The 26,750-nt window shown below is 35.3% G+C and overlaps 1 protein-coding gene across 1 annotated transcript in view; it reads left to right on the top strand.

The window, feature by feature from the left end:
• DYNC2H1 (dynein cytoplasmic 2 heavy chain 1) overlaps positions 1-26,750 on the top strand; it is a 376,698-nt gene that overhangs the window by 295,876 nt on the left and 54,072 nt on the right. The window contains exons 84-85 of the mRNA XM_081241450.1: positions 557-766; positions 21,834-21,923. Coding sequence (XP_081097576.1) covers positions 557-766; positions 21,834-21,923 — 300 coding nt within the window. The remainder of the gene's footprint in view (positions 1-556; positions 767-21,833; positions 21,924-26,750) is intronic.

Here is a 26,750-nt window from a genome sequence, read left to right as displayed (position 1 = left end):
GAAACATCTGGGATTCCTTGAGTTTTTCTTAACAATTTGAGAAGCCCTAGAAGTTCCATGTATCAGAGCCTCTGTTAAAGTATAGACGTAGAAATAAATACTAAGATATAATATTCACTGGTACAAGATCTTTGGTGTGATTTTTAAAATATACATACAGGTAATTTTCAAATTGAATTAAATGTCCATTCACATATTTTTCATAGCCTTGATTCCTTCTGCTCTCCTTACAGCGGTAGAGTGGTAGTTTAGCTGTGCTGCTCTCTTTGCATTGGCTTACAGTGTGCCGTTCTTAACATTTTCCACCTCTATTGACTGCTCCTTCTCAGCATGGTTCCCTTTTCTCAGTTCCCACCCCCACACCACTTCAGTGTTGGTGAACTCCAGAATTCCCTTCCTATGTATTTACAGATTTAATAAATTTGTCCAGTCATAAAAGAGAGTATTTCAAAACAAGATAGACCAGCAAAAGGTTTTAATAACTTTTGAATGTTTTAATGTATCAGTGATTTGTGTTACTTTTCAGTAAATATGACATGATGTATTATCTTTTTAGAATTCCAACCTGATTCATCAGAAAGTGTTGCCTCCTAATGATCGACAAGGATCTCCAATACTATCATTCATCGTTCTTGAACAATTTAATGCCATTCGCTTAGTACAAAGTGTTCATCAGTCTCTTGCCGCTCTCAGCAAAGTCATCAGAGGAGCCACCTTATTGAGTTCAGAAGTACAGAAATTGGCAAATGCTTTATTAAACCAAAAGGTGAGCCAATACTATATATATATATGGGGTTTTTTTTCATTAATATAAGTGGCTCTTCCATCAGGTATACATTTGTCAGGAGTCTTACTGTTTACTGTAAACCATAACTATAACAGAAAACCCAAGTTAAAGTAGCTTAAGCCATATAAGAATTAATTGGCTGTTGTAAATGAAGCATCCAAGGGTAGCTAGCATTAAGTCAGCTTAGCAGGAGCTTAAAACTGTCATTAGGATCTCAGCTTGTGTTATTTATCTACCTCTCTAGTCATATCGTGTGTGTGTGTGTCTGTGTGTCTGTGTGTGTATGTGTACATCCTCTATATTAATTTCACTTTTGGGTGGGTCCTCTACATGCGGTGGTATCCCAGCAGTCCGAGTCTTATATCCTCTGAGTTCTAAGTCCAACAGAAAGAACACCTGTTTCCTGGCAACTCAAGCAAAAAATCTTGGGATTAGCTTTGATTCATACAGAATGGCTTGTGTTTTATGCCTAGTCCCATACTCGTTCTGTGGGCAGGGTATGCAAAGCTCTCATTGGCTAGGGCTTTAGCCACATGCGTAACCCAGGAGCTGGGGATAGATTCAGCTCCATCTGTAACACATTTACTACAAGTAATGGAAGGATAGTTACCGAGTAGAAAAATCATAAGCAGAGGAAAAGGAAATCAACACATCTCTTGCTGAGTAATTGGACCATTGTAAATAACATTAAAATCCATGTTATTTCAGATCCACTGGATAGAAACAAATAATATGGAGCAGCTTATATAGATTCACTTTAGCTTTTTGGAAAAAAAAAAAAACTTTGTAGACCTTGGCATCTGGAAAAGATTTCACTAGAGCTCTATAGGAATTTAGAAAGAAAAGTGTTTCTGTTTTTTTTTTTTTTTTTTCCCTGCTGTTTACCCTCAATACAGAGAAATCTCTGGTAGTCAACCTAAAAGTCTTCTCTGTTTGAAGATAAAAGGTAGGCTTCCTAGAACTTCCTATATCTTACTCCCTAACATAAAAAAGATTTCTCTTTTAATTCAGGCTGCTATAACAAGTTAGCATAGAATGGATGGCTTAAACAACAAGTATTTATTTCTCACAATTCTGGAGGCTAGGAAGTCTAAAATCAAGTTGCTATTAGATCTGGTGTATGGTGAGACCTGCTTCCTGTTTTTCTGATGGCTGTCTTCTTGCTGTGTCCTCACATAGTAGAGAGGAATGAGAGAAAAAGCAAACTCTCTCCTGTCTCTTCTTATTAGGACACTAATTCCTTCATGAAGCCTCCACCCTTATGACCTAATTAATTCCCCAAAGCCTCATCTTCAAATATCATCACATCAGGGTTTAGGGTTTCAACATATGAATTTGGGGGGGACAGAAACTTTCAGTCCATTGTAATATTCTTTTTCACATATACAAAAAGACCTATTCCAGCAAGCTTATGTTCCTTTTTCCATTACCCTGGAAAAGAATCTCAGCTTTCCATTGTTTCTTTGTATATAGATTTTTATCTCTATTTATCAACTGTGATTATCATAATAGTGTAGTATTGTATTGTACTATAAACTATAACTAATTTGTTTATAATTTGAAGTAGATATATTATCAGTCATGAAAGCTTCATGACACAGTGAAGGAACCAGTGGGAAAGGGTTCTAAGAAGTTTAAAATTATATTAATTAACTCATTCAGTCACCATATTAAAACTACAAGAGGGTGCTGTGTTATCGCATTTTACTGTGAGGAACCTAAGGCAGAGGGACATTATATAACTTAACCAGAGTCACACAATGAATAGTTTACAAAGTCAGGATTTGAATCTAGGCAGGTCTGATTGTCATCATAAATGTAAATGTTTTAAATTTATTTATGAAAAAATAAATACTCATGAGAGTTTATTTCTTTAAAATCCAACTACATGCTGTATAAGGGCAAAATGTATGGTATAGACCAATTACAGTTGCATTAAGTGTAAGAGGAGAGTAACAATGATGTAAGAACATGACTTGTGTAGAAGAGAATAGTAAGTCCAGTGGGACTGGTATACAAAGAACTGTAGTAAAATTAAGGTTCATCAGATTTTGAAGTTTTTAAAGCCAAAGAGAAGAGCTTGGATTAGATGCTATAGGCAATAAGAATATTTTCATGTAGATATAATGTAACTAGGAATGTGGCTTCCAGAATAGGTCTGCCTCTTTCATTCTATTCTACCACTTAGTAGCTGTGTGACCTTGGGTAGGTCACTTAAACCTCTCAATACGTTACCTTTCCCATTTGTCAAATGAGAGTAATAAAGGGACCTACATCATGGGATTGTTATGAAATTTAAATTATATCATGAGTAAAGTGTCAGATACATAGGAAGTACCCTCTAAATGTTAGTTGTTTTTGTCACTGTTACTTTAAGAGAATTTCATTGTGTGAAAAACAGCTTTTGGAGCATTCATCTGATAAAACTGTGCAAAATTAGTTTATAGAAGTAGGGATACCATGTATGTTACTATTTATTCATCTCAGTTAGAGGTGGTTAAGGCATAGAATAGGGTAGTTCAAGAGGGTTCTATGTAATATTAATGAAAAATATGGAAGGTAATGGCAAACATGGTTTCTTGTTTTGCTTCTACTGTTAACCATCTGGGTAATCTTTGGCATAAACACTTGAAAAAAATGAATAACTTAAATTATTTTTTATGATTGTAATATAATGTGGCTTACAATAGGTCTTATTAACAGATAACAAAGAACTAAATGGGTTTTATTATATGAAACATTTTCCTTGAATAAGACCAAAGAATGGTATTTTAGAAAAGGGTTATAGATTTTTAATTCATTATAACATTTCTTCCTTTTCCCTTGGCCCATTAAGATCTGCTAAGTATTTCCTATTTGGTATAGCAATAGGACCTGATGACTTATTTCTTAAAAATATGTTTATGTAAGATGTATGCAATCTCATTGTTAATTTATTAAATTAAGTATTCTACATTACACTTTGATTTAAGAAATATAGCCTCTGAAATATCACTGTTTTTGAAATATTTGTATAATTTGCATAAAAGTGAATTTGTTAAAATTCTTTCAAAGGATAAAAAATATGTTTTACAAAGCATATTTAAATTCTATCACAGATAGTGGCTTTGGAAATATTTCAGGGTGTTTGGTGAAACTCAAATGAGACTTGGCTGACTTTCACTAGGATAAGATCAGTAAAATAGTTTTGACATTTACTTTCTTAATTAGCTTTACCAAAAATTTGAATCTAGTACTATTGTGTTTATTTCACGATAAAAGTTTAATGTTTTATTACATTTGAATGTGACAAATTTTGAATTGTGTGATATGATTTAATGTAATTTAGGAAATAGTTCAGTACTTGACATTTTCTTTACTGTATCTGAAATGATTGGACTAAAGAATTTTCCTAAAGAGAATTATGACTTTTATTTCCTTGACACTTTTCTGGTGATCTACTGAAACTTTTTTTGTAAAAAGTTACAATACTTATAATTTGTTTGCTAAGAACAACGATATTGTAGAACATTGTTATTTTTCTTTTACATATTAGAACAAAGGCTTTAAATCATGTTTTAAAAGATATGCAAAAATTGAAAAGATAGAAGACTGAATTACCTCATCTTTCTTGCTGAATAATCACTAAGGGTATTACCACTTTGTAGAAATTAATAGATTGTGTTGCTTTTTAAAAATATTATTTTAATAGTACTGCTTTAAAGCCAATGTAAGTTTTTCCTATATATTTCAGTTTATCCTAATGTACTGGGTAGTAACACTAAATGGCTTTTAAATTTTTTAAATCAGGGAGTCACTCAACAATACAGCACAATTGCTAATGGATCCTGACTCTTTAAAATAAGTTTCCAAAAAACTGGTGTTTAACCTTTTTCAGATCACTGACAGTTTTGAAAATTGAAGGAAAAAGATGCACTCTCTTAAAATATATATATACACACACATAAAGCTTTATTATATAACTTCAGGATATCTAAGAGTTAAGATCTCCTCTGCTAGACAGGTTTTTTCTTTCACTCCTTTCTCTACCATGGTCTTCTTTATAGCAGTGTCTCTCAAAGCATGGTCTCAAGACCAAAAGCATCAGTATCACCTGAGAACTTGGTAAAATTATGAATTCTCAGGCCCCACCTCAGACTGTTTGATTGTAAACTCTAATTATGTTGCCCTGCAATCTGTTTTTTATCCATCCCTTGAGGTGGGTCTGATGCATGCTAAAGTTTGAGAAACGCTGTTCTGTAGTCAGCAGTCTCATAAAAATATCAGTAGCACCTGCTTCCTCATCTTGTGCCATCCCCCCTCCACTTCGTAACCACCTGTGCCACCTCCGTCATTGATTTTCCAGTCTTTGGGAGAAAAGAAAAGATAAAATAGTTCTTATAAAGTTGTTGGGGACCCCATCTTTTCTTAAAGGCCCCCCTTTAAAATTTACCTACCTTCATACAAATAAGTTCTTAGAAAAGTCATACCCAAACTATTTACCAATTATTAATGTTGAATAATTAGCATTTTTCCATTAGAATAAAGTAGTAGCTGATGTTTTATATAACATTTTACCAGTTATAGTGCACTTGTGTAGCCCTCATCTAATATTCTACCCTCATCACCTTCCTTTTACTTAGACTAGAAAACTGAAGCTGAAAGGAGTTGGTATTCTGGTAAAGTGTCAAAGCCCATACTGCAGTCCTGATGTTGTGTTTCCTAGATCAGTATTCTTTGCACTTCATCTCTCATTGCATATTTTGTTAATTTGATCATGAAGCTAGATGGTAGTCTTTGTAACAAGAGACAGAGATACCAGCTTTATGAAGACTGACCTCCACATACTCATCTCCACAAGCCTACTAAACACTAGGATGGAATTGCCCCACCTCCTCATCTCTAGCTTTACTTACAATCAAAATTTGATTATGTATACTTATAAATGGAAATCAGTTTTTATTGATCTATGTAAGAACAAAGGGGCCTGCAAATACCCAGAGTCTCTAGTATCTTGGAATTCTGCTTCAGTATCCCTAACTTATAACCATCATTTGCCATGATAAGAGAATATATTTAGATGAACTTAGATGAAATGTACAAATTCCTTGAAAGATAGAAACTACCAAAGCTCATTCAAGAAGAAATAGGTAACCCATAGCCTATATCTATTAAAGAAGTTGAATTTGTTATTAAAAACCTTACTGCAAAGAGAGCTCCTACAATCCACTGGTGAAATCTAACAAATATTTAAGGAAGAAATAATACCAAATCTGTAAACTACTTCAGAAAATAGAAGAGGCAGGAATACTTCCCTGCTTTTTCTGTGAGACCAGCATTGCCTGGTAATAAAACCTAACAAATACATCATAATAAAATAAATCTACAGACTAATTTCCTTCATGAATATAGACACTAAAATTCCTACCAATATATTAACAAATTGAATCAAAAAAAGTATAAAAATGGGTAACCAAGTGTGGTTTATCTTAAGAATAAAAGTTTGAGATGATAAAAAAAATCGATGTTATTTACCATTTTAATAATTAATTTTAAAAATCGTGATTATCTTTATAGAGAAAGAAAAAGCATTTGACAAAATTCAGCATCCAGTCATGACAAAACCTTTCACTAAATTGGAATTTGAGTTGAACGTTCTTAACCAGATAAAGGTCACCTATGAAAAACCTATAGCTAACATAAGAGTAAAAGACTGAATGTTTTCCCCCTAAGATTGGTAATAAAACATTGAGGTCTCACCAGTTCTTTTCAGCATTATACTGAAGGTCCTAGCTAGCGCAACAAGCTAAGAAAAAGAAATAAAAGCCATACAAACTGGAAAGGAAGAAGGAAACCTGTCTTTTTTTTGTAGAGGATACGATGAACTATTCACAAGATCTTAAGAAATATAAAAGCTCTAAGGCTAGTAAGAGAGTTTAAGTTTAGCAAGCTTTTGGTAAATACATTAAAAATGATGTATATCCTGGAAACAAGCTATTGAGTATTGAAATGTAAAAGTACCATTTGTAATAATAGCAGAAAGATGATATATTGGGATAAAGTTGACAAAAGATGTGTAAAACTTTTGTACATACTGAAAACTACAAAACATTGATGAGTGAAATTTAAAAAGGCCTAAATAAATGGAAAGATGCAGTGAAAGTTGTACTGTGTTCACAGATCAGGAGACCCATTATTACTGTTAAGATGTTAGTCTTTTCCAGATTGATCCTGAGATTCAACACACTCCCGATAAAAAACCTCTGTAGATTTTTTTTGTAGTGATTGAGAATTTGATTCGAATAAAATGCAAAAGACCTAGAGTAGCCTAAACAAGTTTGAAAAAGAAGAGTAAAATGGAAGATCTTACTCTTCGTGATTTCAAGACTTATTAAGATATTATAATCAAAGCAGTGTGGTAATGGTAGAAAGATAGATATATAGCTCAATAGAACAGAATAAAGAGTTCAGAAATAGATCCACAGATATATGATCAATTCATTTTCACCAAATATACCAGGGCAATTAAGTGGAGAAAGGGAAATTTCTTTAACAAATGGTAGTAGAACAATTAAAAAGCCAAAAGCCTGATAATAACAGTAGTAATACATACACCTATACCTCCAAACATATACAAAAATGATCCCCAAATTGATCACACTGTTATGAAAATTCAAAGTAAGCCACAGACTAGGGGAAAAGATTTGCAAGACATACCTCTAACCAAGGAATATATATCCAGAAATATTAAAAAGAAATCAGTTCAAAAATGCAAAGACAAACATCCCAATTTTAAAAATGAGAAAAAAGATTTGAATAGACACTTTATCAAGAAAATATACATATATTTAATTATACCAACATGACATTGGCCTAAATGAATTTATCACAGAAAACAATGCAGAAAGAATCCGTAAATTCTTAAAATCTCAGAGAATGTAAAAACATATATTCGACATATGTTCAACATGTTGAACACATTATTTTGAAATAAATTTCACAGAAGTAAATATACATTTAATCTGTTTTATTAGATTTTATTATATGGAAAAATTTATACATTATCATTTTACATGCTGAATATATTTGATGATTAACTTATCATCTTTCCCAAAGCTTCATTATAAGTATTTTTAATGCTTCCAGTTGTATGTGTATGCTATGTTGAAGATGCTATGAATCTGTTACATATTGGAAAGACAGATATTAAATAATACTTATTTTAAAATGTACATACATTTTTAATAGAATTTATCATTCTCCACCAATAGCCATTTTCAATCATCAGATCCTTTCTCAAGGTGCCTTTAAAATTATTTTGGTATGCTGTACTACCCATCACAACAGCAATGTGTTTTACCAGTTATCCAGTTTGTTTATTTCCTTGCTTGACTCTTTAATTTTTTTGGTAATTCTGGGTTAATTTAGTTAAATTTTTGTGCTAATGAAGTCATGATTAAATCCCTAAATTGACCTCTTGGCTTCAAATTGTTATATAAATTTGAATTTTTTTAATAACTATAGTGACCTTCAAATTTATCACCCAAGCTATAGTTTTAAGAGTGAAAGGGACTCCTACCTGGATGGGACTCTGGGACAATAGGGATCATTAGGCAAATTGGATGTTTGGACATCTTATTTATAACTATTTTTTCAAAATGTGCAAGGATGGAGGAGGAGTTGGGATTTATTTTTAAAAATTAGTAATTGGATGATATAATAAATAATATTCAGCAAACATTTATTGACCATCTACCATGGACTCTCTACACCATGCCAGGCCCTAGAGATAGGAAAAATACATAGTACATGGTCTCTGTATTCAATGAGCTCAAAGTGGGTAACACAAATATTATCAAGCACACAACACTGGCCTAGACTCAAGAAGGAAACTGGTTTCTTCTTTTCCTTTCTCACATTTTTCCAATGAAGTTTTGTAATTGTGGCAATATACATATATCATAAAATTTATCATTTTAACCATTTTAAGTATACAGTTCAGTAATGTTAAGTACATTCACACTGTTGTGCAACCAGTCTCCAGAACTCTTTCCATTTTACAAAACTGAAACGCTACCCATTTAAACAACTTCCCATTCCTCCACCACCTAGCCCCCAGCAACCACCATTCTACTTTCTATCTCTATGAATTTGACTACTCTAGGTACCTCATATAAGTGGAATCAAGCAGCATTTGTCTTTTGGTGACTGGTTTGTATCACTAAGAATAATATCCTCAAGGTTTGTCCATATTGTAGCATATGTCAGTATTTCCCTTTTTTCAGGGCTGAATAATTTTCCATTGTATGTATATACAGATGGTCCCCGACTTAAGGTGGTTTCTACTCTATGATGAGGCAAAAGTGATATGTATTCAGTAGAAACCATACTTTGAATTTTGAAGTTTGATCTTTTCCCTGACTAGCGATATGTGGTACCTTATGCTCAAAATGCTGGGTAGCACAGAGAGCTGCAGCTCTCAGCCAGCCACTCAATCATCAGGGTGAACAACTGATACACTGCAACCATTCTGTATCTATACAGCCATTCTGTTTTTCACTTTTAGCGCAGTATTCCATAGATTACTTGAGATATCCTACACTTTATTATAAAATAGTCTTTGTGTTAGATGATTTTGCCCAACCATAGGCTAATGTAAGTGTTCTGGGCACGTTTAAAATAGGCTAGCCTACGCTATGATGTTTGGTGGTTTAGGTGTGTTGAATGCATTTTCAACTTTCAATATTTTCAACTTGCAATGGGTTTTTCTGCACGTGGCCCCACTGTAAGTTGAGGAAGGTCTGTATCAGATTTTGTTTATCCATTCATCCATCAATGGATTGCTTCTACCTTTCCAAACTTTTTATAACTTAGTGTAATCTCTTCATAAGTATTTTATAATTTTTAATGGAAAACGGAAGTTACATGTCCTGAGAAAGCAAATAATATGAGTCTCTTTAAAGGGAAGACACAAAATAAAAAGATTTTTAAAATAGGATTCATATTTTAAAAGAAAATAATTCAGTTAAATAAATATCTTGCATCTGAAAGTCCTTAGTTTGTTCTGGTGCTGTTTCATAGATTGTTTCTCTGTACTAATAAGAAAATTGAAATCTTAGGCTCTAAGTAAAGGTCTTAGTAAGATTAAATCAGAATGCATTCTAACTTTTATCACAATTTATCTTCTGAGTTATACTTTCTCTTCCAAATAGAAGAGAGGCTATTCTATTAGACCTTCTCTATATAGTAAAGGCTCTATTATTAGAGTGTTTTACTCTGCAGCTATCTTTATCCTTCTGAAATATAACTCTCTAATCATGTATATGTGTGTAAAATGGATTTTAGCTAATTTAATTAATTGTACAAATTTGTAAGTTATGGCTAGTATAGGAGTTAGTGATAATTTGTAAACTGTCCATATGGGTTAATCACTTCATGTGAAATTGAAATTACAATGAACTATATATATTTTTTCCTTTTTTCCTTTCTCCTTTTCTTTAAAAAAATGTAAATTGAATTCTGTTTTCCCACCTACACTGAAATCCCAGTGCAAATTCTAGTGCTTGAAATAAATAGCAATTTCCATGCCGTCTCCCTGTGTCAGACACTGCAATAAGCTTGAGTCAAATGAAAGTCGATTCATTTCCAAAAACTACAATCCAGTGTTGGCTTAACTTCAGCCAGTGTGCAGACACTGGATTACCAGTGTCTCACTCATGTGTGAGGATCAGCACGTCATTTTTATTAGTAGGATAGTGGTGTTTGTCAGTAGTATAGATAATTATGTTATTAAATGAAAAGGGAAAAGAGTTACTAACTGTGGTCCTTTTTTTTTTAAGTTCATATAGTAAACATATTAAGGTTGCAGAGTGGAACTTAAAACATCCAAGATTATGTACTAGAATGTTCACTTGTGCAGGTCACTTAACCTTTCTCTACCTTAGTTTCTAAATGTTCGTAATGGGAGTAATAATTGTATCCATCTCAGAGAGTTGATGTGAAGTCTAAAGGGTTAATACAGATGAAATGCTGAGAACAGTGCCTGCACATGTAAGTGCTGCACAAGTGTTTCTACAGTACCCTCCTAATTCACCTCTCTGACTGCAGTTTCATCACCCTAATGCTTGTTCTCCCTATTTCTACTAGGATAATCTTTCTAAATTCCAAATATGATTGTGTCACTTCCCTAGTTAAAGTGTAATTTAGTTTTATCATTGCTTTCCAGATTAAGCTTCTCAGTATAAACATTCAAAAGCTTCACGGTCTGACCATCAGCCCAGTTGTCTCACGTCTTTTTTATTAATGCCGCTTCCTTTTCTTACTGTCCTTCTTTACTTTACTGTAAGCTGTTTATCTTTTGAGACTCACCTCAAGCATTATCTCCACCAGGAAGCCTTTCCTGACTCTTGTCCTTAGGCACAGTTTGAATTTGGTGTACCTTACATCTGTGTTTCACAAGCACAGTGCTTGTCATTATCAGGGAACTTACTGTATTGTCTGTAGCTATCTTCTTTTATTATTTATTTCCCCCTCTAGCGCAAACTTCTGTGAACAGGGATTGTGTTATAACTTTGTATGCACAGGACCTAACAAATGATTGACAAATAACAACTATTTAACAGGTGATTTGCTGAGTTGTCAATTAATTAATTGATGCTTCAAAAAGAGTGAATTAGGAAATCTGCTTGTATCCTGTTTTGCTTTTATGACATATTTCATGAAAAACATGGGATAACAAAAAGTTTACATTTAGAGTTAGACCTGGGTTCAAGTTCTCTACCATTTAGATTAAAAAAAAAAAGTTTAGTTAAATAAACCTACTCTAAGCCTTAGTTTCCCCATAATTATAACTTTAATTCCCAATACATAATTGTCATGTTGAATCTTCATGAAACTAGCAGGAACCTTCTGCAAAAAATATGTGCTTGATTGCATGTACTCCCCTTTCATCAAAATCACACATATACTGACCTTCCCCCCTACCTCTTTGGAGGAGTTTCTTGGAACTATCTGAAATGCTGTCTCCCGGACTATAGTCCTGAATTTGCCCCAAGTAAAACTTAATGCACAACTCTCACATTGTGCATCTTTGTTCAGTTGACAAATCTCAAATGGTGTAATATAGAAATTACATTATAGAAATGTAAAATATGTTGGAGGCAGAATTAATGCTGACAGATTCTAGAGTTAGGTTACCTGGGTTCACATCGTGGACTTGCCATTTACCAGCTCTGTGATTTTGGATATGATGTTCTCTTTGTGTCTCCATTTTCTCCACTGTGAAATGGAAATTACAATAGTACCTGCTTCTGGTACATATCCAGCGCTCAGCACAGTTACTAACACATAAATGTTAGCTTAAAAAGTCCCCTCCAGTTGTGTCTACCTTTGTCAAAATTCAACACAACTTTCAAAGCTTCCTTTACTAAGGAAGCTTCCTTTACTTCCTTTACTAAGATTTCTTTGATTAAATCATTGTTTTCCTCTTAGCTCCAGAAACATGCTATATAAGTCATTCTTAAAACACCATTAGGCAGAAGCAGCGGATTAAAGCTCCACAATCAACTAGATGTACCCTGCATCTGTGGAATATATGAATAGACAACAAATCATCCCAAATTGAGGAGCCAGGAGTCAGTGCTGTGCCTCTGAGGTGGGAGAGCCAACTTCAGGACACTGGTCCACAAGAGACCTCCCAGCTCCACAAAATATCAAACGGTGAAAATCTTCCAGAGATCTCCATCTCAACACCAGCACCCAGCTTCACTCAACGACCAGCAAGCTACAGTGCTGGCCACCCTATGCCAAACAACTAGCAAGACAGGAATACAACGCCACCCATTAGCAGAGAGGCTGCCTAAAATCATAAAAAGTCCGCAGACACCCCAAAACACACCACCAGAAGTGGACCTGTCCACCAGAAAGACAAGATCCAGCCTCATCCACCAGAACACAGGCACTAGTCCCCTCCACCAGGAAGCCTACACAACCCACTAAACCAACCTTAGCCACTGGGGACACACACTAAAAACAACGGGAACTATGAACCTGCAGCCTGCAAAAACGAGATGCCAAACACAGTAACATAAGCAAAATGAGAAGACAGAAAAACACACAGCAGGTGAAGGAGCAAGATAAAAACCCACCAGACCTAACAAATGAAGAGGAAATAGGCAGTCTACCTGAAAAAGAATTCAGAATAATGATAGTAAAGATGATCCAAGATTCTATTTCCAAGATCCGAAATCTTGGAAATAGACAAAATGCAAGAAACAGTTAACAAGGACCTAGAAGAACTAAAGATGAATCAAGCATCAATTAAAAACACAATAAATGAAATGAAAAATACTCTAGATGGGATCAATAGCAGAATAACTGAGGCAGAAGAACGGATAAGTGAGGTGGAAGATAAAATAGTGGAAATAACTGCTGCAGAGGAAAATAAAGAAAAAAGAATGAAAAGAACAGAGGACAGTCTCAGAGACCTCTGGGACAACATTAAACGCACCAACATTCGAATTATAGGGGTTCCAGAAGAAGAAGAGAAAAAGAAAGGGACTGAGAAAATATTTGAAGAGATTATAGTTGAAAACTTCCCTAATATGGGAAAGGAAATAGATAATCAAGTCCAGGAGGCACAGAGAGTCCCATACAGAATAAATCCAAGGAGAAATACGCCAAGACACATATTAATCAAACTGTCAAAAATTAAACACAAAGAAATCATATTAAAAGCAGCAAGGCAAAAACAACAAATAACACACAAGGGAATCCCCATCAGGTTAACAGCTGATCTCTCAGCAGAAACTCTACAAGCCAGAAGGGAGTGGCAGGACATAATTAAAGTGATGAAGGAGAAAAACCTGCAACCAAGATTACTCTACCCAGCAAGGATCTCATTCAGATTTGATGGAGAAATTAAAATGTTTACAGACAAGCAAAAGCTGAGAGAGTTCAGCACCACCAAACCAGCTTTACAACAAATGCTAAAGGAACTTCTCTAGGCAAGAAACACAACAGAAGGAAAAGACCTACAATAACGAACCCAAAACAATTAAGAAAATGGGAATAGGAACATTCATATCGAAAATTACCTTAAATGTAAATGGACTAAATGCTCCCACCAAAAGACACAGATTGGCTGAATGGATACAAAAACAAGACCCATATATATGCTGTCTACAAGAGACCCACTTCAGACCTAGAGACACGTACAGACTGAAAGTAAGGGGATGGAAAAAGATATTCCATGCAAATGGAAACCAAAAGAAAGCTGGAGTAGCAATTCTCATATCAGACAAAATAGACTTTAAAATAAAGACTACTAGAAGGGAGAAAGAAGGACACTACGTAATGATCAAGGGATCGATCCAAGAAGAAGATATAACAATTGTAAATATTTATGCACCCAACATAGGAGCACCTCAATACATAAGGCAAATACTAACAGCCATAAAAGGAGAAATCGACAGTAACACAATCATAGTAGGGGACTTTAACACCCCACTTTCACCAATGGACAGATCATCCAAAATGAAAATAAATAAGGAAACACAAGCTTTAAATGATACATTAAACAAGATGGACTTAATTGATATTTAGAGGACATTCCATCCAAAAACAACAGAATACACATTTTTCTCAAGTGCTCATGGAACATTCTCCAGGATAGATCATATCTTGGGTCACAAATCAAGCCTTGGTAAATTTAAGAAAATTGAAATTGTATCAAGTATCTTTTCTGACCACAGTGCTATAAGACTAGACATCAATTACAGGAAAAGAGCTGTAAAAAATACAAACACATGGAGGCTAAACAATACACTACTTAATAACGAAGTGATCACTGAAGAAATCAAAGAGGAAATTAAAAAATACCTAAAAATATATGACAATGGAGACACGATGACCCAAAACCTATGGGATGCAGCAAAAGCAGTTCTAAGAGGGAAGTTTATAGCAATACAATCCTACCTTAAGAAACAGGAAACATCTCGAATAAACAACCTAACCTTGCACCTAAAGCAATTAGAGAAAGAAGAACAAAAACATCCCAAAGTTAGCAGAAGGAAAGAAATCATAAAAATCAGATCAGAAATAAATAAAAAAGAAATGAAGGAAATGATAGCAAAGATCAATAAAACTAAAAGCTGGTTCTTTGAGACGATAAACAAAATTGATAAACCATTAGCCAGACTCATCAAGAAAAAAAGGGAGGAGACTCAAATCAATAGAATTAGAAATGAAAAAGGAGAAGTAACAACTGACACTGCAGAAATACAAAAGATCATGAGAGATTACTACAAGCAACTCTATGCCAATAAAATGGACAACCTGGAAGAAATGGACAAATTCTTAGAAATGCACAACCTGCCAAGACTGAATCAGGAAGAAATAGAAAATATGAACAGACCAATCACAAGCACTGAAATTGAAACTGTGATTAAAAATCTTCCAACAAACAAAAACCCAGGACCAGATGGCTTCACAGGCGAATTCTATCAAGCATTTAGAGAAGAACTAACACCTATCCTTCTCAAACACTTAAAAAATATAGCAGAGGGAGGAACACTCACAAACTCATTCTACGAGGCCACCATCACCTTGATACCAAAACCAGACAAGGATGTCATAAAGAAAGAAAACTACAGGCCAATATCACTGATGAACATAGATGCAAAAATCCTCAACAAAATACTAGCAAACAGAATCCATCAGCACATTAAAAGGATCATACACCATGATCAAGTGGGGTTTATTCCAGGAATGCAAGGATTCTTCAATGTATTCAAATCAATCGACGTGCTACACCATATTAACAAACTGAAGGAGAAAAAACATATGATCATCTCAATAGATGCAGAGAAAGCTTTCAACAAAATTCAACACCGATTTATGATAAAAACCCTGCAGAAAGTAGGCATAGAGGGAACTTTCCTCAGCATAATAAAGGCCATATATGACAAACCCACAGCCAGCATCGTCCTCAATGGTGAAAAACTGAAACCATTTCCACTAAGATCAGGAACAAGACAAGGTTGCCCACTCTCACCACTCTTATTCTACATAGTTTTGGAAGTTTTAGCCACAGCAATCAGAGAAGAAAAGGAAATAAAAGGACTCCAAATCGGAAAAGAAGAAGTAAAGCTGTCACTATTTGCAGATGACATGATACTCTACATAGAGAATCCTAAAGATGCTACCAGAAAACTACTAGAGGTAATCAATGAATTTGGTAAAGTAGCAGGATACAAAATTAATGCACAGAAATCCCTGGCATTCCTATATACTAATCATGAAAAATCTGAAAGTGAAATCAAGGAAACACTCCCATTTACCATTGCAACAAAAAGAATAAAATATCTAGGTATTAACCTACCTAAGGAGACAAAAGACCTGTATGCAGAAAATTATAAGACACTGATGAAAGAAATTAAAGGTGATACAAATAGATGGAGAGATGTACCATGTGCTTGGATTGGAAGAATCAACATTGTGAAAATGACTCTACTACCCAAAGCAATCTACAGATTCAATGCAATCCCTATCAAACTACTACTGGCATTTTTCACAGAACTAGAACAAAAAATTTCACAATTTGTATGGGAATACAAAAGACCCCGAATAGCCAAAGCAATCTTGAGAACGAAAAATGGAGCTGGAGGAATCAGGCTCCCTGACTTCAGACTATACTACAAAGCTACAGTAATCAAGACAGTATGGTACTGGCACAAAAACAGAAAGATAAATCAATGGAACAGGATAGAAAGCCCAGATATAAACCCACAGACATATGGTCACCTTATCTTTGATAAAGGAGGCAGGAATGTACAGTGGAGAAAGGACAGTCTCTTCAATAAGTGGTGCTGGGAAAACTGGACAGGGACATTTAAAAGTATGAGATTAGATCACTCCCTAACACCATACACAAAAATAAGCTCAAAATGGATTAAAGACCTTAATGTAAGGCCAGACACTATCAAACTCTTAGAGGAAAACATAGGCAGAACACTCTATGACATAAATCACAGCAAGATCCTTTTTGACCCACCTCCTAGAGAAATGGAGATAAAGACAAAAATAAACGCATGGGACCTAATGAAACTTCAAAGCTTTTGCACAGCAAAGGAAACCATAAACAAGACCAAAAGACAACTCTCAGAATGGGAGAAAATATTTGCAGATGAAGCAACTGACTAAGGATTAATCTCCAAAATTTATAAGCAGCTCATGCAGCTCCATAACAAAAAAACAAACAACCCAATCCAAAAATGGGCAGAAGACCTAAATAGACATTTCTCCACAGAAGATATACAGACTGCCAACAAACACATGAAGGGATGCTCAACATCTTTACTCATTAGAGCAATGCAAATCAAAACTACAATGAGATATCATTTCACACCAGTCAGAATGGCCATCATCAAAAAATCTAGAAACAATAAATGCTGGAGAGGGTGTGGAGAAAAGGGAACACTCTTGCACTGCTGGTGGGAATGTGAATTGGTACAGCCACTATGGAGAACAGTATGGAGGTTCCTTAAAAAACTACAAATAGAACTACCATATGACCCAGCAATCCCACTACTGGGCATATACCCTGAGAAAACCATAATTCAAAAAGAGTCATGTACCAAAATGTTCATAGCAGCCCTATTTACAATAGCCTGGAGATGGAAACAACCTAAGTGTCCATCATCGGAGAATGGATAAAGAAGGTGTGGCACATATATACAATGGAATATTACTCAGCCATAAAAAGAAACGAAATTGAGCTATTTGTAATGAGGTGGATGGACCTTGAGTCTGTCATACAGAGTGAGGTAAGTCAGAAAGAGAAAGACAAATACTGTATGCTGACACATATATATGGAATTTAAGAAAAAAATGTCATGAAGAACATAGGGGTAAGACAGGAATAAAGACACAGACCTAGTAGAAAAAAAAAAAGAAAAACACCATTAGGGACATTAGCTGTGTATCTCCTTTACTGGTTTCTAATGTTCTTTAGATTGGAGATTTTATTCCTCATAGTCTTCTATCATATCACTATCATTTCATATTACTTCGGTCATATCACATATCATGTTGTAATTCTCTACCTAAGATTTAGCACTGTATAGTCTTTTTCTTATACTATATTTAGAAATAAGTATATTGGCTTTATCCCCCAGTAAAATGTAAGCTCCATGATAGCCAGGACCTTATAATGCCTGCACATTATAGGCTCTCAGTAATTGCTGAATGGATGGACAAGAAGGACTTGAATATGTATTGAGTGAAAGTATTACATCTGACACTAATATTGATAGCTCTCTTAGTTATCTATTGCTGTGTAATAAATTGCCCTAGAATTCAGTGACACAAAACAATGAAAAGTTATTACATTACAGTTTCTATGAGTCGGGATCTGGGGGTAGCTTAGCTAGGTGTTCTGTCTTAGGGTCTCCCACAAGTCTGCAGTCAGGTGTCACCAGGGCTGCAATTACTGCAGCCTCTCAGACCACGTATGGGATGGCTGTTGGCAGCCCTCAGGTCCTCACTTATTGTTGACTGGACATATTAGTTCCTTGCTACATGGGCATCTCCATAAAGCAACACACAGTATGCAACTTGTTCACACAGAGTGAACAGGGAAGAGATGAAGAGAAAGTGAGTAGACAGAAGTCACAATATTTGTACCCTACTCTCAGAAGTGGCTTCTCTTCACTTTTGCTATATTCTTTCCTTAGAAGCAAGTCCCTAAAACCAGTTCATACTCAAAGTGAGGGAATTTCACAAGGATGGATATGAATGCCAAATGGCAGGGATCACTGGGAGCACCTTAAAGGTTGCCTACCACAGTAACTTACTTACTTTATGTAATTAAACACTATATAAAGGAGCTATCTTTCTACAATAGGAAAAGCATAAAACTTAGAATGTGAAAACCTGACCTATCAGCTATCTATTGCTATGTAATAAACTACCCTGAAACTAAATGGCTGAAAACAAGAACAATCATTTATTTAGCTCATGAATGTGCGGTTTGGGCAGGGTCTGGTGGGGAAGGCTTGTCTTTGCTTCGTGTGACACCAACTGAGTCAGTTCAGCTTAGAGCAGGAGGATCTACTTAATGGACGCTCAGTCACGGTGCTGGCTAGGTGGTGCTGATTATTGGCTGGTAGTTTATCGGGACTGATGGCTAGAGGCCTTGGTTGCTCTCTAGATGTCTCCACATGGGCCTCTCTATATGGACTACTTGGCTTCTTCACAACATGGTATCTTGGTTCTAAAAGTGTATACCCCAAGAAAGAGGAAATGACAGCTGTGAATTTGTTAAGACCTAGATCTTAAAACTGATAAAGCGTCACTTCTCCCTTATTCTATTGGTCGGGTTGTCAAGGGGTGAGGTGGATATAGACCTCAACTCTCAATGGGAAGAGTATCAAGTAATTTTGGAACCATATTTTGAAGCTGCTGCAGTCTGCCCTTTGGGCACAAATTATTTGCATTTCTCCCACATGTAAAATGCTCATCTCCTTCCAAGTTTCCCCAGATGTCTCATTCCTTTACAGCCTCAGGCCGGATGTTGTCATCAAAATCAGGTGCAAGTATGGGTGAGGCTTCTTGGGTTTGGTTCTTCAAAAACAGTTTCTCAAGCATGGTTTTCAACTAAAGACGTATAACATGCAGAGATAAGTTATTGTCCCCTACAAACCCAATATAAAATGGTAGGACAGGTAACTACAATAGACATTCCCACTCAAAAAATGAGGAAATGGGAGGCTCACGTGTCCTTAGCAATTCTGAAATCTAAGCAAGCTTATGTTTTCAGTTCCTTTATTAGGATTCCATATTGTTCCCTGGGAATAATTATCCATGGCTCTTGATTTTGCCCTCTGAGCTGTTGATTCTCGTCTCTTAATTGTCCATACATTTCAATAAGATTTAGCCATGTTTGCAGCTGAGTGTTTTTCTCAACCTGCTTCCCACCCATAGGGATTCTGGGGTACAAAGTTCTCTTTTAATTGCGCCCTCTGTTCCTCATTAATCCCAAACAGATGAAGCTTACACCAGAACAATATTCTATGATTGTGAGTTTGCTTTGAATCTCATTGAGATTCACAACATTAGACAAAAACTATGGCCGTAAATCTTGTGATAAGCCTTTTTCTCTACCTTAGGCTTCTTGTGTGTTGGCTGTGGGACAACACCCTTAAGATTCATCGAAGCCTTATTGTTTAACAGAAAGGATCTGCAAGACATGCCCTTAAGGTCCCGAGAGTACTTTTGTCTGTCTGGGATTGTTTCCTCCCTTTCCTTTAAGTCCTCAAAGTCCCTTAGACCTCCACCTTTCTCTTAGAAGTCCTTTATGTTTTCATTTACATTCTTTTGAAGGATCTTCCAGCTTCAGCCCACCACCCAGTCTCAAATCTAGTGCCATATGTTTTAGGTTTTTGTTAAGGTAGAACCCTACTTCTGGATACCAAAGAACTGTATCGGTTAAGTCTTGCTGTAAAACAAATCCCACCAAAACTTACCAGTTTAAAACATAATAATTTTTTAAAAAATCATTTTATTTTAAGCTTACAGATCTGAAATTTGGGTAGACCTTGGTAGAGAAAGCTTGTCTCTTCCACTCTGCTCGCTCATATGGCTGGCAAGTCAGTGCTGCCTGAGAGCTGGGAGCCTCAGTTCGTCTCCACTTGGGCCTCTCCAAAAATTGGACTTCACAATATGTTGGATGGGTTCCAAGACCAAGAGTCACAAAAGACAGGAAATACAAGCAACCACTTTCTTAAGACCTGGACCTGGAAACTGGCACCACATCACTTCTGCTATATTCACAGGACACTTATTTAAGAAGAAGAGCAGACTTCAAGTCTCCATAGGAGAATTGTCAAAGGAATTAGGGGTCATGTTTTAAAATCATCACACCTGTTTCAGTTCACAGCATTGCTCCAGCACTTAGCTACCATATTCCTAAGAAGGCTTACTTCATTCACCTAGAGTAATTGAACTAGATGTTTTCTAAGGTCTTTTTTTCACTGTAAGGTTTGTTATCTTACAATTTCCATTTTCCATACATTGTTGATATACTCTAGCCTGGAGTAGTTTCTCAGCTATGTAATCAGACAGTGTTTGGGGTTAAGAAATTGATGCTCTCTCCTTATTATTCCACTTGAGAAAAGTAAGTATTAAGTTTGAATGATAGTTATATAATATTTGAAAAATCCAGAAAGCCTCACAGAAAAGGAATATTATAAAGAATGTATTAATAGAGAATGTCAGTTAAAAGAAGGTCAGATATTAAAAAGTTAACTTTTCTAGAAAGGTTCTATTTATTTCTTTAATTTAGAGTATTTTCTGTTTTATTCTTTTTTTGTCATATATCCGGTGTGGTTTGCGAGGTAAAATTTCTGTAGTTCTGTAGGGACACAAGACTAGTTGTTTTTTGTCTTTACTACTTTTAAAATGAATTTGTGAAATTTAATTTGATTTCATTACATATTGTTTCAAGAAAACATGGCTTGCTACTTTCTATATACCGGTTTATGTTCATTTGTTTATTCTTTCAAGAATTTTTACTTAAAAATATTTCCTTTTAGAGAAACAGGTCAATTCATTCTGACTCTTTTTATCATTCAATTTTAATGAAATAAGATCAAAGAAAAAGACATATCTTTAAAAAATTTTTTATTAATTTTTTTATGGAGTATGGTTGCTTTACAATGTTTTGTTAGCCTCCACTGCACAACAAAATGAATCAGCCATACATATACAGATATCCCCTTCCTTTTGGACTTCCCTCCCATTTAGGTTACCACAGTGCATTAGGTAGAGTTCCCTGTGCTATACAGTATGTTCCCATCAGTTGTCTATTTTATACATACACTGGGATTGACACATATACATTATTGATACTGTGTATAAAATAGAAAAAGACATATCTTAATGAAATGAATTCATGATACACATAATATATATTATGCCAAAATATTTTCCCCATCACACTAATGTTAAAAGATCTTTTATATGTAATACTGTATATATAAACTTAATTTTGATCCTTTTAAAATTGCAGTGTCCTCTCACATGGCAAAGCAAGTGGGAAGGTCCAGAAGATCCTTTACAATACCTTAGAGGCCTTGTAGCTCGTGCCCTTGCAATACAGGTAAGATGAAATTATTTAGTAATTGTATGACTATATGATGATTGTAGTATAAACTCTCATATTGTTAACCATTCTGCTAGCAACTAGTGAAAATATTATGATTTTGTTCATAGAGCACCATATATTCCTTTCTTATTCTGTCATCTGTGATTTTACCTAGCACTCTTTAAAAAAAAAAACACAAAAAAAGACTGTGTTCTCTCTGTGTAGTGTGGCTTTTCATAATTTTTGAGAATTTAGAGAAAAATCTACAATTTTAATATAGATGGATCGTATAGATGGTAACTGAAACTTATTCATAACTGTGACTAATTTGCTTTAGGGTGTGTCCCCCCTACAGGGAGCTGTTTTTTTTCTGTTTTATTTTGGTTTTTTTCCAAATTGATCAAGTTTTTTCAGAGTGGCCCAGTCAGGTAAATGAAGGAAAATTGAACAGAATAAGGAATGATATAGATGGAGAAAGACAAGGTGATTATTTTTTTAAGGAATAGAGAATGTTATAGGTCAGTTGGTGCACGCAATGTACCCCTATTCCTGTGTGGTTTTGCACTGTCTTACTGCCTTCCTCCTCTGCTTATTATACTGCTTTCACAAATAACATTCTTTGTCATATCAGCTTATTAGGAGTAACTTGATCAGTGTCCTTCTAGATACAGCAATCCTCATTCATTTTTCTTTTTTAGTAGTGCACATACCTGTCCACATCTTTAACTTTTCCCTTAGCAGAACACCCTGCTTTTTACCTTACAGAGAAAATTCAAGCTATGAAATATGACCACTTGAAAATGCCTACCCTTCCCTCCCACCTACAAATTTGTCTAAACCCACCCTCACCATCTTTGTTCTAATACAAAAGTAGTTGACCTTCTGCTGTTGAAGCCTCATCTCTAGAGCTGTATACTTGATTTCATCTGCTCTCATCTCTTTAGACACTTCCTCTAGGGGGGCCTTGCCTTGTTGTGTAATTTCATCTTTTCCTCTCTTCTTACTCTATCCTGCCAGTCTGCAAATCCTTTGAAGGGGCCAGAACTCATCTGAATGTTTATTTGTCTTCCAGTATAATCAACCTCTCAGTTGTAGGATTATTGAAGAAGGAACTACTGGATCTGAAAATGAGTTTAAAATTAACAGATAGAGAAGAACAAGGCAGGGACTCGGATTTACCCATCTTCCTATCTACTGTGTATATGTCCGGATATAATCTATCAATAAATGCCAGAAAAATGGAGGGAAGGAAGGATAGAGAAGTCAGAAGAGGAAGGACAAATAGTCCATCAGTGCTCTTAGAAAAATACAGAAATGCTCTGAAGTCCTTGGTGTGTTATAATTGCCTGGCTGTGATAATTTGTCACTTAATATATGTATCAGTATTATTTGCATTAGATTATTTTTATAAAGGGCAGAAACTTTATTTGCTGCCAATGGATAGCTCTTATTACACTACATGTGTAAGTATGCTTAATAATTATGCTATGTGCATATAATACATGTATTACTGATACTGAAATTAACATCATTTAAAGCAGTTTTACATAAATTATTACAATTTTCTGGCATGATTATTCATACTCAGTATATTGTATACTGATCATCAAAACTGAAAACTTTTTCACTGTGTGACTTTCTAAAAAGCTTTATAGGCATTTAGCCTTACTTATAATGATAAAATATCCTTCTAACGTTCAGGATAATTTTCAGGCTTGACCATAGTTTATCTTATCTTTCTACCTAGGGAATATGCAATAATTCATCATTTATGTCACCACTTAAGGATATATTTTTATTGTTTTCCTGCCTTAATTTTTTTTTCAGTTATGAATGTACAGATATCTGCTTCCCTAAGATAAACTTTAATGTTTGGGTTTCACTTTCCATCTAGTCAAGTGTCTGCCAGGTCCTTTGATTTCATACGTGCCTTTTATGTTTCACAGATAAGTAACCAAAGCAACTTACAAAGTTTAGAGGAACAGTGTGGCTACTTAGGTGGGGAAGAAAGGGCTGAGAATATTAGGAGGGCAGGGAGAATTAGAAGTACTATTTTCAGAGATCTGAGAAAATGGCAGCTTTTGGTTATTTATGAAAGTGTAATGATCAGACTGATTCCAAACAGGTACACAGCAGGTTGAGCCCAGTTCCAGCCATGGTTTAAAATCCCAGAGCCTTTCATTTTAGGGCATAACATATAGGAAACAGAACAAGCTACTGAGAGTATTACACATAGTGCCTGATCATTACAGGGGTTTTGTGCAGATAAGGTGAGAGTGACTGGGTCAAGATGGCATCCATTTATTTAGTCAGGCAAACATATTATAAGCAACAACTTTATGCTAAGCTTTGAGTGAAATACTGGAGATAAAATGATTAGTACATTGATACAGTTTCTACCTCACAGAATTTAAATTTCTTACATTCATTCATTTAGCAATTAAAAATTCTATCTTCATGCCATGCACTGTGCTGAGGTTGCTGAATATAGAATGATAAACAAAATAGACATACATTGTGTCCCAAGGAACTATCCTTACAATTTATCAGAAAAAATAAACAACCGAATAAACAGCAACAATAAGAGTGACAAAGGAAGTCTAGTACTATGGGAGCAAATGGCAGGAGTACCTAACCTACATGGGAACAGGGAAGTGATGCTTAAGCTGAAAGCTTAGTAGGAATAGACGAAGCGAGGACAAGAAGAAAGACTGCCAGACAAGCGGAAAGACTGTGCCAGACAAGAGGAAGTTCAGAGTCAAGAGTAAGCCATGCGCTTTCAAGTAACTAAAAGCAGAGCACAGAGTGCAAGGAAGGGTGTTCAGAGATTAGGCTGGTGGAGGAGGAAAGGCCATGTTATGATACTGTATTAAGGGATTATATTTGATCATAAGGGCAAAAGGGAACACTGTGGGATATTAAGGAGAGAAATCAGATTATGTTTTAGAGGGTCATTTTTCAATATGGAGAGAGTCTTACTCTACTGGGTGACGTGGGTTTAATACTGTCCTCTAAATGCTGGTGATTTAGAGAGAGCCAGAGAACCTCTAGGTACCCATGCAGTCTCAGCCAAAGAGAGTCTTGCAGTCATTTATCCTATGGTGTCTAAGATCCTTTAGGACAAGGACTTAAAAAATAATAATAATTCCACTGTATTTCTAATATGTAGCATACTGCCTTCTGAATAAATGAATGAACAAATGAATGGACTAGATATATAAATATAATATAATATACATAACATATTATTTCCTATTGAGACCCTAGAATTATTTTCCTGACTTCAAGTTTTTCTGCTCTTTCTTCAGAAATAACATCTTCCGAGAGTTTCTTTGGTTCCTGATTTCCACTGTTTGTTTCCCCTTTGGCCTGCAGAATAGCCTCTGCAGAAGTTCTCCCTGGTATAGTCTGATTTTTCTGTGTTGATCATTTTAAATTCCAGCATGTTCTCTACCAAGTTCATAAATCTGTGGGGCCAGCATTTGCCTTTTTCCCTCTGTCTTCTTATTTTCAACTTCTCACAGTTGGATCCCTTGACTCTACACCTGCAATTTCTGTTCCAACCTAGCTCATGAGTCGATTCTATTTAAGGATATAAGACCTTCATATCGAGTACCCAGTTAGGTTTGGGTGTGCTAAACAGATCCAGTATTCTGCACATGTTTAATGTGCTCCTGAATGTCTCATTTTACTTCTACTGCTAACCAAACTTGGGGTGCCATGTGTCATTGGCAAGCTTTCATGCTCATTTTTTAGGACTGAGCTTCTCCTTAGGTTCTGTCTTTCATTTTAAAATTTATAGTGACTTATTGAACTCTACACAACTTTTTTGGCCTAACTCAAGCCAGTGGCTGGTACACTCATATACTACCAAATCCTGCCACCCTTCATTCTTATGATGGAATCTTGTTTATATCAACTGTTAAGGTCCTTGAAATCTGGGGAGATTTAAGCAATAAAAGTAATTAGTTATTATTGTTATTATTATTAATAAATGCCATTCAGCATGACATATAAACTATCCTTAGAGTTTATCAGGAAAGACAACAAATAAGCCACAACAATCAAAATGATAAAGGAAGTGCAGTACTCTAGGAATAAATAGCAGAAGTACTGCAACCTAGAAGCACTTAATGCTATCTCCGTTCCTGTAATGGCCTGAATTAAGTCTGAATTAGGCCTCAGTTCGGCACTGTGTAGTAGACTATACCAAAGTACCTTTTCTATCAGCAGACGCTAATGTTATGTTGCTTCCTTCCATCCGCTCCCACTGTGGAACGCTGGGAAGCATATTTTTCTCTAGTATAGGCATCAGCCCCTTCACTCTTATGTTTTTCTGAGATTCTTTTTAGGTGCTACTTCCTATTTTTTGTTCAAATATTCAGGCACACAGTCTCTCGCATGTCTGCAAAGATGCTTGTTGTTAGCCACATAGATTGCTTTAACTTTTCACTTTGCATTTTACTCCTATGGCCCACTTCAAGAAAACTAATTCTTCATTGAAAAAAAAATATCTGTGAGCCTCTAGCTCTTATTTCTTCCCCTTTAACCTTAATTGTCACTAATAAATCAGACTGGCATTTCTAGATCTAGAAATGTGGCTCATTATGCCCTTTTTGTGTTCATCTAAATAGCTCTTCTCACTTCCCTAGCAGTAAAATGTACTAGTGACCTATATTTGAGCTTCAGATCACTTTCTTTTCTTTCAGTGCACCACTTCAAACATATACTCAAACTTTTTAAATGATCAAATGAAGAATAGAAAGAAAAATGAATATTTATAAGAACTGAGCATTTTGGATCTCAGGCATACATGTGCTTTAGACGCAATCTAGTAATATT

The sequence above is a fragment of the Mesoplodon bidens genome (genome assembly GCF_964165515.1).
Source record: "Mesoplodon bidens genome assembly, chromosome: 7".
Lineage (NCBI taxonomy): Eukaryota > Metazoa > Chordata > Mammalia > Artiodactyla > Ziphiidae > Mesoplodon > Mesoplodon bidens.
The sequence above is the reverse complement of the archived record's forward strand: the minus strand, read 5'-3'. Positions and strand labels throughout refer to the sequence as shown.